The 15,247-nt window shown below is 41.6% G+C and overlaps 2 protein-coding genes across 2 annotated transcripts in view; both read left to right on the top strand.

The window, feature by feature from the left end:
* PKIB (cAMP-dependent protein kinase inhibitor beta) overlaps window positions 1-3,994 on the top strand; it is a 41,047-nt gene extending 37,053 nt beyond the window's left edge. Inside the window, exons 2-3 of the mRNA XM_083435172.1 lie at window positions 1,021-1,198; window positions 2,136-3,994. Of these exons, the coding sequence (XP_083291298.1) occupies window positions 1,051-1,198; window positions 2,136-2,221 (234 nt within the window). The 5' untranslated portion in view covers window positions 1,021-1,050 and the 3' untranslated portion in view covers window positions 2,222-3,994. The remainder of the gene's footprint in view (window positions 1-1,020; window positions 1,199-2,135) is intronic.
* A 4,947-nt stretch (window positions 3,995-8,941) lies between these two features.
* On the top strand, window positions 8,942-13,195 carry FABP7 (fatty acid binding protein 7). Its single transcript, XM_083433659.1, has 4 exons — window positions 8,942-9,150; window positions 10,582-10,754; window positions 11,966-12,067; window positions 12,956-13,195. The coding sequence occupies exons 1-4, from the start codon at window positions 9,078-9,080 to the stop codon at window positions 13,004-13,006; spliced, it is 399 nt and encodes a 132-aa protein (XP_083289785.1). The 5' UTR covers window positions 8,942-9,077; the 3' UTR covers window positions 13,007-13,195.
* Window positions 13,196-15,247: the final 2,052 nt, after the last annotated feature.

Raw genomic sequence — 15,247 nt, 5'->3', positions numbered from 1 at the left:
TAAAGAGCTGCAGGTCCATCCCTACCATCCCCCCCACCCCCCGTTGTAGTTACATGATAGCAGAGCAGTACTTCTTTCTAACTTCAAAAATGTGCTTCCTGGATTGCAGAGAAAATACATGCTTTTAATGCTAATACAGTGGTACCTCGGGTTAAGTACTTAATTCGTTCCGGAGGTCTGTTCTTAACCTGAAACTGTTCTTAACCTGAATCACCACTTTAGCTAATGGGGCCTCCTGCTGCTGCTGCACCGCTGGAGCACAATTTCTGTTCTCATCCTGAAGCAAAGTTCTTAACCTGAAGCACTATTTTTGGGTTAGCGGAGTCTGTAACCTGAAGCGTATGTAACCTTAAGGATATGTAACCCTAGGTACCACTGTATTTAAAAAGATTTTCATATGGTTGTGCAACCAGATCACATTACCATAAAACCGTACTATGAATCCCATTTGTATCTATTTTCTTCAGACGAAAGCCTGCAGCTAGCTCCCAGCCTGTGCCGTACATTTGAAACAAAAGTTTCCATTCTTTCTTCTCCCCCCCACCCCATATCTTTCAGAATTGTTGGGAAGTTTTCTCTCCAACTTAAAGAAAATCCTCCTCTGAGATAGGACAGTAACACAGAAAGCTGGTCATCTTCTATTTGGCTGACCAAACTACCCCGCAAAATACACAAAACAAAATTGCCTATTCAAAGTTGTGAAAGTCCACAGATGCTTTTCTTTGTACTAGTCATGAATGTGGAGAGTTTTTCTATTATGCCTGCTCAGTACTGGTGGTTGAAGAACAAATGGGAAATGGAGAGAAAGGAAAAGTGGATTCTGTGGATAGAATTTCAGCATCGGTGTGCTGAACCCCTGACATTTACTAAGGAACAACTGGTTCTGTGCTCCCTTCAGCCAGCTGACATTTGGGTTTTCAAAAGGCGAGCTACCTTCCTCTGTCAAATAGCAGGATTACTTTGTTCTCTGACACTAGACTCTTGAAGCTGACAATCTTCTTTTTACTCTGTGTTTTCCAGTCAATGTTGCTATGAGGAAAGAAGTCAGAGATGACTGATGTGGAGCCTGTGGTCACAGATTTTGCAGCCTCTGGACGGGCCGGTCGCCGAAATGCCTTACCAGACATTCTGGGTTCTTCCGCTGGTGCTGGAACATCGGACCTACCACACAAATTAGCTGAGCTCTCAATGTCTGAAGGTAATGCAGACAAAACGATTGAGAACAAGATGTTACCCCTCATTGATGGTCAAGGGTTGTACTGTTTCCTAGCTAGTGACTGCCAACTGTACGGGCCAACTGGGACATGCTTGGACTACTGCAATGTGCTCTGCATGGGGCCATCCTTGAAGGTGACTCAGAAACTACAACTAATCCAGAATGCAGCAGCTAGACTGGTGACTGGGAGTGGCCACCGGAACCATATAACACCAGTCCTAAAGGAGCTGCACTGGTTCCCAGTACATTCCCAAGCACAATTCAAAGTGTGGTGCTGACCTTTAAAGCCCTAAATGGCCTCAGCCCTGTGTACGTGAAGGAGCATCACCACCACTATCATTCAGCCCAGACACTGAGGTCCAGCTCCGAGGGCCTCCTGGCAGTTTCCTCGCTGCAAAAAGCAAAGTTACAGGGAACCAGGCAGAGGGCCTCCCATCAGATGTCAAGGAGATAAAGAACTACACAACTTTTAGAAGACATCTGAAGGTGGTCCTGCATTGGGAAGGTTTTAATGTTTGATATTTTATTATGCTTTTATATTTGTTGGAAGCTTCCCAGAGTAGCTGGGACAACCCAGCCAGATGGGCAGGGTATAAATAATAATAAATTTATTTATTTATTTATTTTGGGTGCCAGAGGAACTCAGGAACTTCTGAAATGTATATCTTCACAACAAAAAACAGCAACAGGCTACCTTCCATGTAGTATATACATGCTTTTTTCCTGCACAATGAAATTAGCATATCATCTCCATTATCCAAAGCTTTATTGTAGAACCTCCCAGATTCTCTGAATTCCAAATGGTCCAATATTAACATAATCCATTTTTAACTCGGAATTCTCTTCACCAAACCTCCTAACGATCAGAATGTTTTGACCAAACTGTTCAGGGTACATCTAACATGTTGTTTCTCTTTAGATGAAGGAGCTGCTGGCGGGGAAACATCCTCTTCCAACACCACAACGGAAAATCAAGAAACAGAAGGGAAGAGCATGGATTCCTAATATTTGTGAAATGCTTGGTTTGTGGAGATCGCCAACAGATTCCACTCCCAGCGTATGCAAGACTCTGAAATACACAATACTTCAAACAGCTGGCAGACATGAATAAGGAGCTGTTGAAGGTTTTCAGTGGTGTTACTTAATCCATGAAATAACAAGTTATTTGTGTGCTATAGTCCACAGCCAATACCTGCAGAATGCATGTCAAGGTTTTAGATTTGTTTTCAGTCCTGTAACAAAATCAGCGCCAGCATATCCTCTCGGATACAGTGTAAATAATCAAATGCAACAACCACCCAAATACTTGCTGCTGTTAGGTTGATCTCTTGGGGGCTTTTCAGAGGATAAATCCAAAACATTTCTATTTGTGTTTAACGTGAAACATTCCTAGCCCTGATTGAGAGCCGGAGGCACACTGCACTAATGTAAAAGATGTAGGGTTCACTGTGCTGCAGCAACGGAGCTTGACCAAGGCTTTAAAAAAGAAAGTAGAAAATGAATCCTGGGAGATGGGAGCTTCAGAGTGGAGCAGGAGAGCTCAAACTCCAGAAATAACAAACCATTTCTAAAAGCTGTAAAATGGTAGGGCACTGATGCAGGAAAGGCAGCCTTGCCAGTGTGCTTTTTGTTTTAAGGGGTCCCTAAGAACTGTCCTTGCAGCACTTCTGTAGCCCAGCCAAAAGGAGCACTATCTAAAAATGTCAACAAATGAATAACATGGGAGCGGCCTTATACCAGACCAGATTATTTGCCCAACTAACTCAGTTATTGTCTACATAGACTGGTAGCAGTGCTTATCAGTGTCTCGGGAAGAGATAGGGAGACAATAAATTGTACAACCCCACATTCACACAATGTTTCAGGAATGGGGATTGTTGGGCAGGCACCATGGGGACAATCTAATAGGTGCCCATGGCTCTCATGCAAGCACAATTCACACAACAACAGCTATTGGCTGATGGGAGCTGTGTTCCACACAGCCGTCACCATGGCAATGGGCTGCTCTGAGTACCACATTTTCCTGGCCAGAGAATACAGAGTGTTCAGAACATGGAAGTATCTCTGAATCGTACGAAAGGTCTCTGGATCCCTTGTAACAATGGCACAAGTGTTGTGCTACTATCTGGAAAGGCCCTCCTTTCTTCATTTCTAAGGTAACCTTTTCTCTCTTCCCCCAGCCCTATAATTTTTTTAATTTCTCCAGAATCCGAGGCTATATTAAGCCGTTTATTTTTGACATAGTAGGCTGTCTAATCTTTGGAGGAAATGGAATGCCACCTGTCTATAACCCCAGGATACCCTTTTGAAGTTTGGACTCTAGAGACGTCCTGGTATACAGAGGAAAATGAAAAACACTCTTTCCTCACTCCTTCAAAATGTCACAAGGCACTGAGATCACTTAGGATTTTAAAATCCTTTTGAGAGCATTCTGCGCTGCCCTTTCTCAAATCTGACTTATCCAGTGATCTCAACCTTCTGTGTATCCATAAGTTTCTAAAGTGAACTAGTGGCATTTGTAATTGATTTAAACTTTTATTTCATTTCAGCATGAAAAATGAAATTGGTTATCTCTTCATTTGGTCTTTGTTTGTCTTTTGTCACTCGTGTCTTCACAAGACCCAGGGACGCAAACTTTTCACTTGAGTTAGGATGTGGGTTTATTGGCTCATAACTGATCCTGTTAAAATCAACATTCAAAGCATTTTCTTTCAATATATATTTTGCCTGTACCAAAGGATTGATTCACGTTTTATAATAAAGGTTGTATTTAAAATATACTGCATATGTTATTTGTACAGCAATTCAAGAGCACACTTGTATGAATTCTTGCACCCATAGCAGTATATTTTTGGATGGGGTACCATCCAACTTTGTTATTTCCTCTTGCATCAGAAGTTGTTGTTGTTGGCATCCATCTGTCTTGGGAGACAATGGAAGAGTGTACCTTTGGGGTAAAGTCAAACCATTGGAGAGTTACAGCGCCTGCTGTGGCTGTAGAGACCAATACGGGAGAGACATGTTTTATTGCAGGTGGGGCAGATGAAGGCATCCAGTTCCGCTGTTACAGATGTTTCTTCTCTCTGCATTCCTTCCAGCAGTCATTCCTCCTCTGGTCACTGCTGTAGATACACAACCTGACTATCTGTCTCCAGGCACTGCCAAAGATGCCTTGGGTAATGAGTTGCAAAATGTAGTGGGTTGTACAGTTGTGCCAATAATTGCCATAATTACCACATCAGCATCATACAGAACTATCATGCAATACAGAAATACGGGCAAGATGATCCCCATCCTTCCTTGCCAAGAATTGACCCAAGCGGAAGTTTGGCTATCAGCTAGGGAAAAAATGTATACATTCGATACCTAGCAATTGCTTGTTGTTATAGGCCTTGCAAGTGACAAGTCAGCAAAGCAGAATTTTCTCGTTAGGAACACAGAAAATGGCCTCAGGATCAGTCAGATCATTGGTTCATCTACTGTAGCTCAGTATTGTTCAGGGAGGCCTGTGGCATCATTTGACTGCACCCAGGCTGGGTTCTGCTAGCCAGTCTCTTGATAAGAAGATTGCATGCAGCTCCAGCATACCTTGGTCTCTGCTGCAAACAACATTCTGTGATAGGAAAATGGGTTTCTCCTCCCGTCTATTTCATACCACAGATGCTGCATTCATCCTCCTATGCTCCACGGCAAGTCTGTAGCAATTTGTACCAAATGTTGTGGCCTGCCTCTGGGCAGGATTCAGCTGAGTTGTGTGCATGGAAAAAGGCCTGCTTGCGCAATGGGACTTTCTCCCGCTCTTCCCTCCTGTGTGCCCCCCAAGTCTATTCTGGAGGGTTGAGGGGTAAACCAGAACAGGTTTAGGGGAAACTCAGGGAATAGAGGAGGGGAAAGTCTCATTGTGCAAGCGAACCTCATTCCATGTGCACATACCCCACTTGGTACTACACTGTGTTCCACCCAGTGCTGGATTGACATATAAGCTAAACAAGCTATAGCTTAGGGCCTCACTCTCTTGGGGGCCCCCAAAAAAAATTAAAGGAAAAAACTGGATGTACATTTCCAAAATATAAGATAAAGATAAAATAAAACAAAACATACAGCAACAGTGTTTTATGTTGTATAGGCTCCTATTTGTTATGTACAAATGGCTCTAGATACCTATTAGGTCCATAAATTACCATATAGCATATATTCAACACAAGCAACAGTGACAATTTGTTGTTGACAAAGGACAGCTGGACGTATAAAGGGCCCCATTACCTTCAGTAGCTTAGGGCCTCAGCAAACCTAAACCCAGCCCTGGTTCCACCCCACTGAGTCCCACATTTTGGGGAGGGGGGTAATTGAAATGTTTGATAGTGGTAGATACTACAGTATTCTGATAATGCTTTCCTACAGGTAAAGGTGAATGGTTTCCTACAATTCACTTAGAAAGGTCACATTTCCTCATCACATGCAAGTCAATCATGTGCTGGCTGTCAGTGATTCTGCATCTATTTTCCAAAGCTAAATATGATGAACTGGAGTGTACGTATATGTTACCTTAATGTTGCAAAATATGAAAACCATTCTGCAAAGTCTTTTACCCTTTTACTTGTTTCCAAAGTTCTTTACAAGCTGTAAAGTTCCAAGATAAGGTGAATGGGCCACAAAGAACAGGCAAAGTTGTTATTGCTTGCTGCAAGCAGTAGATGGCACTCTGCACCCATTTGAAGTGAAGCATGCTACCATTTAATGTCCTGCAGCCTAAGCTGTTCCAGGCCTTCAGCTCAATAAGGCTTGTGCTAGCTGAACTTTTGAGGAACAGAACCTGTCTTGGACATGGATTTTCCTCTCTGCACCGTACTTCCAAACACACAGAAACTCCTATGCAAACTGCACTATTGTTTGGTGATAGTCGTAGACTAGCAATGCACTTCACACTATTTATTGAGCTGTGGAGAACACATGCTAAACAGCTAGAATATATTAATACATTTTTATGACACCTCCCACATTGGTCACAAGGGAGTGTACAAAAGTTTTAAAATAACATAACATTACAACTGCAATGCAGTTTAAAACACAGCTCATAACAGCAGGAGTAAAGGAAAAGCAATGTACTGAAATTATAACAATGTAACAGCAAAGGCTGGGGGGATCCAAGTAATGTTTTTAGAGGACACTTAAACATCAAGGGTTGTCTGAGCTGGGAGAGAATATGATCTCAAGAGAAAGGGAGTCACCACATACCATCTCATGCCAGGACACTCTGAGAAGAAGAGGGTATGAGAAAAACTGGATTGAGGGAGCAAAAAAGTGTGGGAAGGCAGTGATTTGGAGAAAAACGTCATAAGGGCAGTGGAAAATTGCTGGTGGTGCAAGAAGCTTACTATCCACATTAAATGGCAGTATGGATGAGCCAAATAGTAATCTAGCCTTCTGAGTCCTTGGAATTTCACCGGGTCCATGGAATTTCACCATCAGATAGCTGTGTACACAGGATTTGATCATTTCTAAACAATTTAGGAGACCTTATCACAGCGGAAAGATTAAGGCAGATTCCTGCAACTATTTGTCTCTTGAGAAATTTCCATTATGGCCCTGGTTCTATCAAAAAGGATGCTTTCAAATGGTGGACTTGCTTAGATAGGAAGGAGATACAGAGCCATGCCCCTTTTTGAGCATTCAATGGGTGGGGGAGAAATGAAACCAACCCCAAAGTTGGCCACCTAGCCATAAGGTCATAGGAGTGCTGTGAGCTCCTCCTGGGATTGCGTGCTTGCCCCCCAACATTTCTCCAATGAAAATAGGGACGTCCTAAGGAAAAGTGGGACATTCCTGGATCAGATCAGAAACCATGACAGCTTCTGTAAATCTGAGACTGTCCCTGGAAAATAGGGACACCTGGAGGGTCTGTTGCATGTATGCGCGGGTATTTAGTTTAAATACTTTTACATTGCCTTTCATTAAAAGTACATCTCAAGGCAATTCACAATAAAACAGTAAAAATATAGTAAAAGCAGCAAATACCACAGCAACAGGCGTGGGGCATGGGTGAGGGACGTGGGTGGCGCTGTGGGTTAAACCACAGAGCCTAGGACTTGCCGATCAGAAGGTCGGTGGTTCGAATCCCCGCAATGGGGTGAGCTCCCGTTGCTCAGTCCCTGCTCCTGCCAACCTAGCAGTTCAAAAGCACGTCAAAGTGCAAGCAGATAAATAGGTACCACTCCAGTGGGAAGGTAAACGGCGTTTCCGTGCGCTGCTCTGGTTCGCCAGAAGCGGCTTAGTCATACGCCACATGACCTGGAAGCTGTATGCCGGCTCCCTCGTCCAATAAAGCGATATGAGCGCAGCAACCCCAGAGTCGGCCACGACTGGACCTAATGGTCAGGGGTCCCTTTACCTTTTACTGCAGCAACAGAATCACAGTAAATTCAGCATCCTACACCACAGCATCAACTAGCTTAAAATGTATCAAATAACTCTGGGGCAGCTGTTCCTGCATAGCAAAAGTGTCGCTCCAGTTCTCTTGATTTCCTTTGGTGATTGGAAGAAGAGGCCATTGGGTTTGTTATCCCTGAATGCCATGTTCGTATGTGCAAAGTATGACAATGGCGGGAAGCATATACCCTATACTGCCACAGTGGCTATCTACCTAGCAATTTGGGAAGCTGCTTTATCCTGAGTCAGGCCATTAATCCATCCAGCTCAGTATAGTGACTTGCAGTGGCTTTCTAGGATTGCAGACGAGAGACAGTTCTACTGGGAGACGCCGGGGATAAAATCTGGGAGCTTCTGCATGCAAAAGAAATGCTCTGCATCTGAGCTAGGACCTTCCCCAAAATTATTGCTACGAACATAGGAAACTGCCTTATGGTCCATCTAACTCAATATTGTCAGCGCTGACTTGCAGCAGTCTTCCAGGGTTTCAGGTAAGGTTCTCACTTAACCCTTCCCTGGAGATACTAAAAGCTGACACCTTTCGAATGCATGTGCTCTATCAATGAAGTACAGAGTTATTGCATGTTTTCTTGGTGACCCATACTTCTGCACGTAAGGGCGGGGGGAAGCAGTCAGTGTTAAGTCACAGATCTTTGGGCCTGTCTCTATTCAGAGTCAGAAAAAAATATTTTGTGTGCACTGCGTTAAGTGACATTGTTGTAACAATATTCTATACTATATCTCACTTCTTAAATACCCTCCATTTTCCTTGGGGAAACAATGTCGCCTTAAGTCCGTGTATATTACCCCACCTATTGATATATTTAATTCCTTTTTGGCATGGGTTGGGGGAGAGGAGGGGTGGGCAGATATGCTAATTCTATCTTTCATACTTTCCTCTTTTTAGGGAACAAGGGGTTAATCCTTGGTTTTCTTTGCAAGACAAATAACAGCCCAGTGTCTTTTTAAAATCTTCACCAGCATATAGAGTTTCAGTGGAAACTAATCTGAATGTCTTATTGTGTGGCTCTCCCTTTTGAGGCCGCCACCTCCCTATGCCAAGTTTTCAAACACAACTTAAAAGACCCTCAGACATTTTTACATTCCCCTCACTCACAGAAGAGCCTCTTCTTCTCCCTCCCCTGATTTCCAATCTGAATAGGATGGCTAGTCCAACCAGCTCTGTTGACCCAGTGGCCTGATCCAATCATCTAACAGACTGGAAACCTTCCTCCCCCCCCCCCTTACTCTGCCTCAAAGGAGCAATGAGGAGGCCTGGGTGGAGCCTCCAATTTAAGTTATTTTCGAGTTTGCATGCCTCTTCTCTCAGTAAAGAAGGGGCTGAGCTGGAGTGAAGGTGCAAGATTCTAACACAGGAATAGTAACACCTGCTCTCGCGCCAGCAGTTGTCTATCCCTCTCATTCAACAGCTAAAATGGTTGAGGCATTCTGTGCTACCTGGAAGCTGATTGACAGCCAGAACTTTGATGAGTACATGAAGGCACTGGGTATGTAGAAGTAACTGCTTAAGCCAGGTCATCCTAGGTAATCTACTCATGCGGTTTGTGACTGTTTCTTCTTTAGCACAGTTATAGAGTTTGGGATTTTGCAGCGTGCTAACCCATTACAGCGATGTAAGTCTTGTGATACTGACCGAAAAATGATTTTAATATTTTAAATAAGCATGCATTGCCACAGGGAAGATGAACTAATTTAGACCGGTATGAACTAATCCACAACTGCTTGAATTTAAGTACCAGTAAATGCTGTTTGCAAGTCTAAATATGCTTGTGAAGAAGTAAGTCTGAATGAACTAAGGCTGAGATTCTAAGCATGTATGGTTGGAAGTGCACTTATATTTATTAAATCAAGTTAATTTGCTTCAAAGAAAATATAGTTAGGATTGGAATGTAAATGTACATAGATATTGCTAGCATCATTTGAATGAATGTTACTCCCAAGTAAATATTTTCAGGAATCTTAGCCTAACAATATGATACCCAAGCACACTTATTAAAAAGTTCCATTGGAAATTAATGGACTAAAATGCTCATCGCAGTAAATATTTGAGCATAATAGAATTGGAAACAAAATTCTCTTTCAGTATAGCTGTTGTGGGAACTGTTTTGTGTGTGAATTAAAAAGCAGCTGAGGGACAATGAGGGTGCACTGGCTCAGCTCTGTAATGGACGGCCCATGCTTTGTGTCGCTTTATTTTTTGTGAAAAAGAAATGACATCTGTTGCAGTAGCAAAGGCAAATATAAACCTGGTGCTGATTAGAGCAAAAATGTCATCTGTGTGAGCAAAATGCAGCAGTCAGTAGACAAGGTAATGAATTGCATCACGGATGATTCTATATCCTCATTATTGCTTTTCAGTGAGCTAGCTCAAGCAAGTATTGGAAGAGGGGGAAATCTCCATGTGCATAGACAACTATGCAATGAGTTGCAAAGTAGATGACTGAACAGAAAAATAAAATTCATGAGATCTTCTCCTTTGCAGGTTGACTCTCATGTAAGTCCCATGTAACTGCACCTAGGATTACAGACATAACATTCACATCTTTATTACAATCACTTTATCTTGATTCGGTGTAATCTCTTGCACAATTCTGATTTTGTGAGCAGTCTTGAACAGACCAATGGAATGGTGAGCTGTAAATACAATAAATAAGCAGAAGGAGATTTAAGTACTTCACTGGGATGGATTTAAGCCAAGGCTGGATGGCTGGATGCCATGAGTGCTGTAGTTGCATTCTGCACTGATTCTACATTGAGCAGGGAACCAGACTGGATGATTATAAAATTTCTTTGTTTCTAGGGGAAACACGATTTTTTGAATGGGGTGGCAAGATCTCCTCCCCTTTAAACTTCAGAATCCAATATGTAAAATAACCCAGTTTCATTATTTTCATTTTAAATTATTTTTAAAATCTTAGGAGTTGGCTTTGCTACTCGCCAAGTTGGGAATGTGACCAAACCAACTGTGATCATCTGCCAGGAAGGAGGCAAGGTGGTGATCAGAACTCAGAGTACCTTCAAGAACACAGAAATCAGCTTCAACCTGGGAGAAGAATTTGATGAAACTACCGCAGATGACAGGAACTGCAAAGTAAGTAAGAAACAGCTTGAGCTGCCGCAGAGACTTTTTTTTAAAAAAAGCTAATCTTTCAGAATTGACAGGAAGTAAAAGAATACAGATATTTTTTGTCTGTTACTGATGGGAGCACTAAGTAAATTTTAAGCAGGGCTGTTTTTCAGCCAGAACTCACCAGAACTCAGTTCCAGCACTTCTCAGGTGGGCACCATTGTCATTATAAGAGAACAAGGGAGGTGTTCTTGGTGAGTTCTGGCACCTCTTTTTCAAGAAAAATAGCACTGGTTTTAAGGAAGGCATGAAATAAAGAATGATTGATTTGAACTTATTCAGCATATTGAAACAATGAGGTTATAGGGTTTTATTAAATTTTTGGGCCACCTAAGATGACACAAAGCACACCTACTTGGAAGATCTGTTCAAACCAATGAGATCTGGTTCTAAATAAATGCATTCAGTATAGGGATGTGATCGTATACTTGCCTTTCATCTTTTCCAAGGCCTCTGGGAGTGGCATCACCCCCTTAGCAGAGACCTCTGGGCATGCAAGGTAGGCATAGCGTATCTAAAGAACATTCATGACTCTATTATGCATCACCCCATGACTATGTCTCAAATGGTCCAGAATCTGCTGGATAATAATGGTTCCTTGTTCTGTTCCAGAAATGCTCCTGTTCTGATCAGAACCTGTGTTCTTGACTTCAGATGAAACATCTGACGTTTAGAGTGAAGGATTTCAACTAAACATTGAATCCATTTACTGGATGATGTTAATCATACCCAGAGAAGACCCACTGAAATCAATGAACTGAAATGTAAGCCCATTGATTTCAGTGAGCCTACACTGAGTATGACTTGGTTGGATGACATCTATTACCATTCACTGAAACGTGAGAATGGTCCCTACACCAGGTCAAATATGAATTCTGGTACAGCTTTATTTGAACCAACTACACATATAAGAATCAAATTACTTTTTATATATAGTTTGCATTTTATTACCAAGCTGTTTTTAACTGTATTGTTACCAAGTTCATTGATTTGAAATAAATGCTTCTGACTAATAATTCAGAGATTTAAACATATGATTAATTTATCCATTGATAATCAAGAAATTTTGAAAGCCCTTAGCTGTGGCTGGATGGGCTCAGAATTATTTCGATAAACTTAATGACACTTGTCCCATTCTAAACGAAACATCTGATGTGTGTTCTTTATACTCACAGTCAGTGGTGACCATGGATGGTGATAAGTTAGTTCATGTACAGAAATGGGATGGCAAAGAGACAAACTTCGTTAGAGAAATCAAAGATGGTAAAATGGTCATGGTAAGTAAATAAAGGTTTATTGAGGCTATATATGCTCATGTTGATAACACTGTGAGGTCTTATGTCTCAAACTTTCTGATAATTCCCCCCCTCTTCTGACCACTTATAAAGAACATGTTTCGCAGAAGTAACATCTGCAGTTCCAATAAACTAAACTATTATGAACATTTAAAAAAACAGTCAAGGTGTAGCCATCTTACTTCTGAGTAGACATGGTTAGGATTGTGCAGTAAGTCCTACTTAATGTGCTGGGGTTTACTCCCAGCTGAGTAAGATTAGGATTGCAACCTCAGCTGGAAGTTAGTTGGGAATGTTCTTACAATTCCTCTTCCTGCCGTCACATATTGGCAGAAAATCCATTACTTTCTTCTTCGGACATCTAATGAGAATTCTCAACATATCATTGAAAGGTCTGTAAAGAGGCTTTCTCTTCTATTATTCTTCATTCCTTGGTTTCCCTTGAAATTGCATTTTGTTCCATATCTTCCTTCAAACCTTAATGGTTTTCAAAACCTGCAGTGGTACATTCTAATGTGAACATCTTTGCCCTTGGTAAAATGGTTCTTGACTCAAACCACATTGTGCAATATACTGATGAAATAAATCATAATGCAGTATATTGATAAGGTAATATACTACGCAGGAGGCCCCTTCTCCTTCCCTGTTTGCACAATTTTTGAACGTAAGAGCTGGCTGGATCAGGCTGGCCCATCTAGTGCACTATCCTGCTCTCACAGTGGCCAACCAGTTTCCTGTGGGAAGCCTGCAAGCAGGTTAATTTTTGCAACAATGGCTTGTTGAAGAATCACAGGATCCACATGGTGCTTTGTGTTATGTCCAAATGGCACATACCGGTCCTAATCACCCCATCTCTCCTTGAATTTGCAGACCCTCACCTTTGGTGATATTGTTGCTGTTCGTCAGTATGAAAAAGCATAGAAATGTCAATCTCTTGTTGGAGTTTGTATGAAGAACTGTCTTCAGACTATCATCTCTGAAATGAGCAATGCTGACATGGAAGGAAAACCAAGTGCTAGTTTGTTTTTTACCTGTATATCATCAAATTGGCAAACTCTTGCTCTGTAAAATGGCAGCAGTAAAACTTTGCAATAAATTTCTGAAATTCTTGCTTGTCTACTTAAGGATTCCAATAATATTTAACACTTCAAACGAAACTGAGACCAAGAGAATCTTCGGGCTTCATACTATTGGCACAGTTCAGTGAAAATAATTTTGGTGGGATAGCCCTTTTATTCAATAGTTGATCACAGGGAGGGACAAACTACATGTTACTCACCCCACTCCATTTGTCTTTAAAACATATGCATATTCTCTTACATGAACATCTATATCTTTTCTGTTACTCATACACATGCCAGGTGTGGGATACCTTTGGCCCTCCAGATGTTGCAGGATTACATCTCCCATTATCCCTGGCCTTTGGCCATACCTGATGCGAACTGTAGTTCAGCAACATCTGGAGGATCAAAGGCTCTCAATCCCTGTGGCATATGCTTAAATCTCACCTGCAAAATACTGGACACACACAATCCATATTATAAAAGAAAAGAGATTAAATTCCAGTTTCTATTACCAATATGGGATTTTATATGTAGTTATACATCCATATACACAGAGGCTACTGTGTTCTGGCCGATGCACATGGGGAACTTGCAGTCCACTCCATGATCATGGCTATTTCTAAAATGCAGCTGTGATTTTGAAAGGTGAGGTCATAATGTATCACTGCAAGAAGTAATTTGATGGTGTATGAATTTATTGTTCACAACTTCATAAGCTGCAACGATTCTGGACGTTTATAGAATCCCAAAGCTTGTAGCACACACTCTAAGTGGCAGAATTGTAAAATTCAAAGTGTACTCAAGATTGGGTAAATGCTTTATCATGGTTGTGTATATTTAGAGGTCCTTGTCTCTAACGATCTAACAAGAATAAGAATGGTCCTCTCCAGCATTCTTGACAGGCACCCAAGAGCTGTAGTTATTTCTGCTTAACTAAGGGACGATGAAATAGAGAATCCACGAAACATACAGGAAAGGCACCATATCGATCAATTCATAGTTGTAAGGCATGAGAAAAAGCTAAGTTATGTAGTGCAGCATTTACATGTGTGGTGCGTGGGGAACACAGTTGAATACCCTTTGAGAAGGTAAGTTTAGTTCAGGGGAGTGCCTATGCTCTTCAGATGTTGCAGGACTACAGCTCCCATCATTCCTCACCATTGGCCATGCTGCTGGGGTTGATGGGAGTCAGAGTCCAACAACATCTGCAAGTCCACAGGCTCTGCACGTTGGTTTAATTGATGGTTCCCTCTGCACATTATTAAAAGGTCTGGAGAACACACACTACTTCTGTCAGTACTACAAGGATGCAGTACTGCATTTTCAATGCTTTGGGGAAACATTCTTGATTGGATGGGAAGTTATATTCATAAAGCCAGTGCTGAGAAGAAATGACCACCCAGTCTAAACAACTCTCTTTGCTATTGGTTCCATCCAGACAGAATCATAAACAGCTTTGGAGACAACTGGACTGAATCTGCCATGGTGGAGAGTGATGAAAGTGTTGAAGTCGAACCTTTTCTTTGTCTTAGGGTTTTAAAATATTCCAGCATTCATCCAAGAATCTTCTGTGGGTGGGTGCTGAGCTTGCACTTGAATTGGTTTGGGTCCTTATTCATTAACTGCTACACATTTAAATGTATTTATTTATCCAATTTAACAAGCCAAAGATACTACACTGATTGCAGTGCCCATTTTATATTTTCTTTGCCATCAATTTGAAATATGTGCAGACTATTACTTATTACAGCAGCACATGAGAACCAAAGCAGCTTACACTGCTGACAACTCATTCCATCCTTTTATTTCATCGTATACTTGAACTCAGAGCCATCCTATAAAGTGAAAGCTGTTGTGCAGGTAATGAGGCATGCATACTTAACCAGTTGAAATAACAATTGCATGGTTTTCACATTTTAAAAACTTGTTACAGGCCATTAGTGCTATAGCTGGATTACAGCGTTCCCTTATCATCAACGAGGAAGGAAAAGGTCCTTTATTATTTTACTTAACACAAGAAACGTTAGCACCCCACGGGATGCAACAGGAAATAAAAAGCTCACATTTAAATCAGATAAGTGGTAGCATTGCTTTCAGT

The sequence above is a fragment of the Podarcis tiliguerta genome (assembly GCF_965153285.1).
Source record: "Podarcis tiliguerta genome assembly, chromosome: 3".
Classification (NCBI taxonomy): domain Eukaryota; kingdom Metazoa; phylum Chordata; class Lepidosauria; order Squamata; family Lacertidae; genus Podarcis; species Podarcis tiliguerta.
Note: the sequence above shows the minus strand (reverse complement) of the source record. Positions and strands in the feature narration are given on the sequence as shown.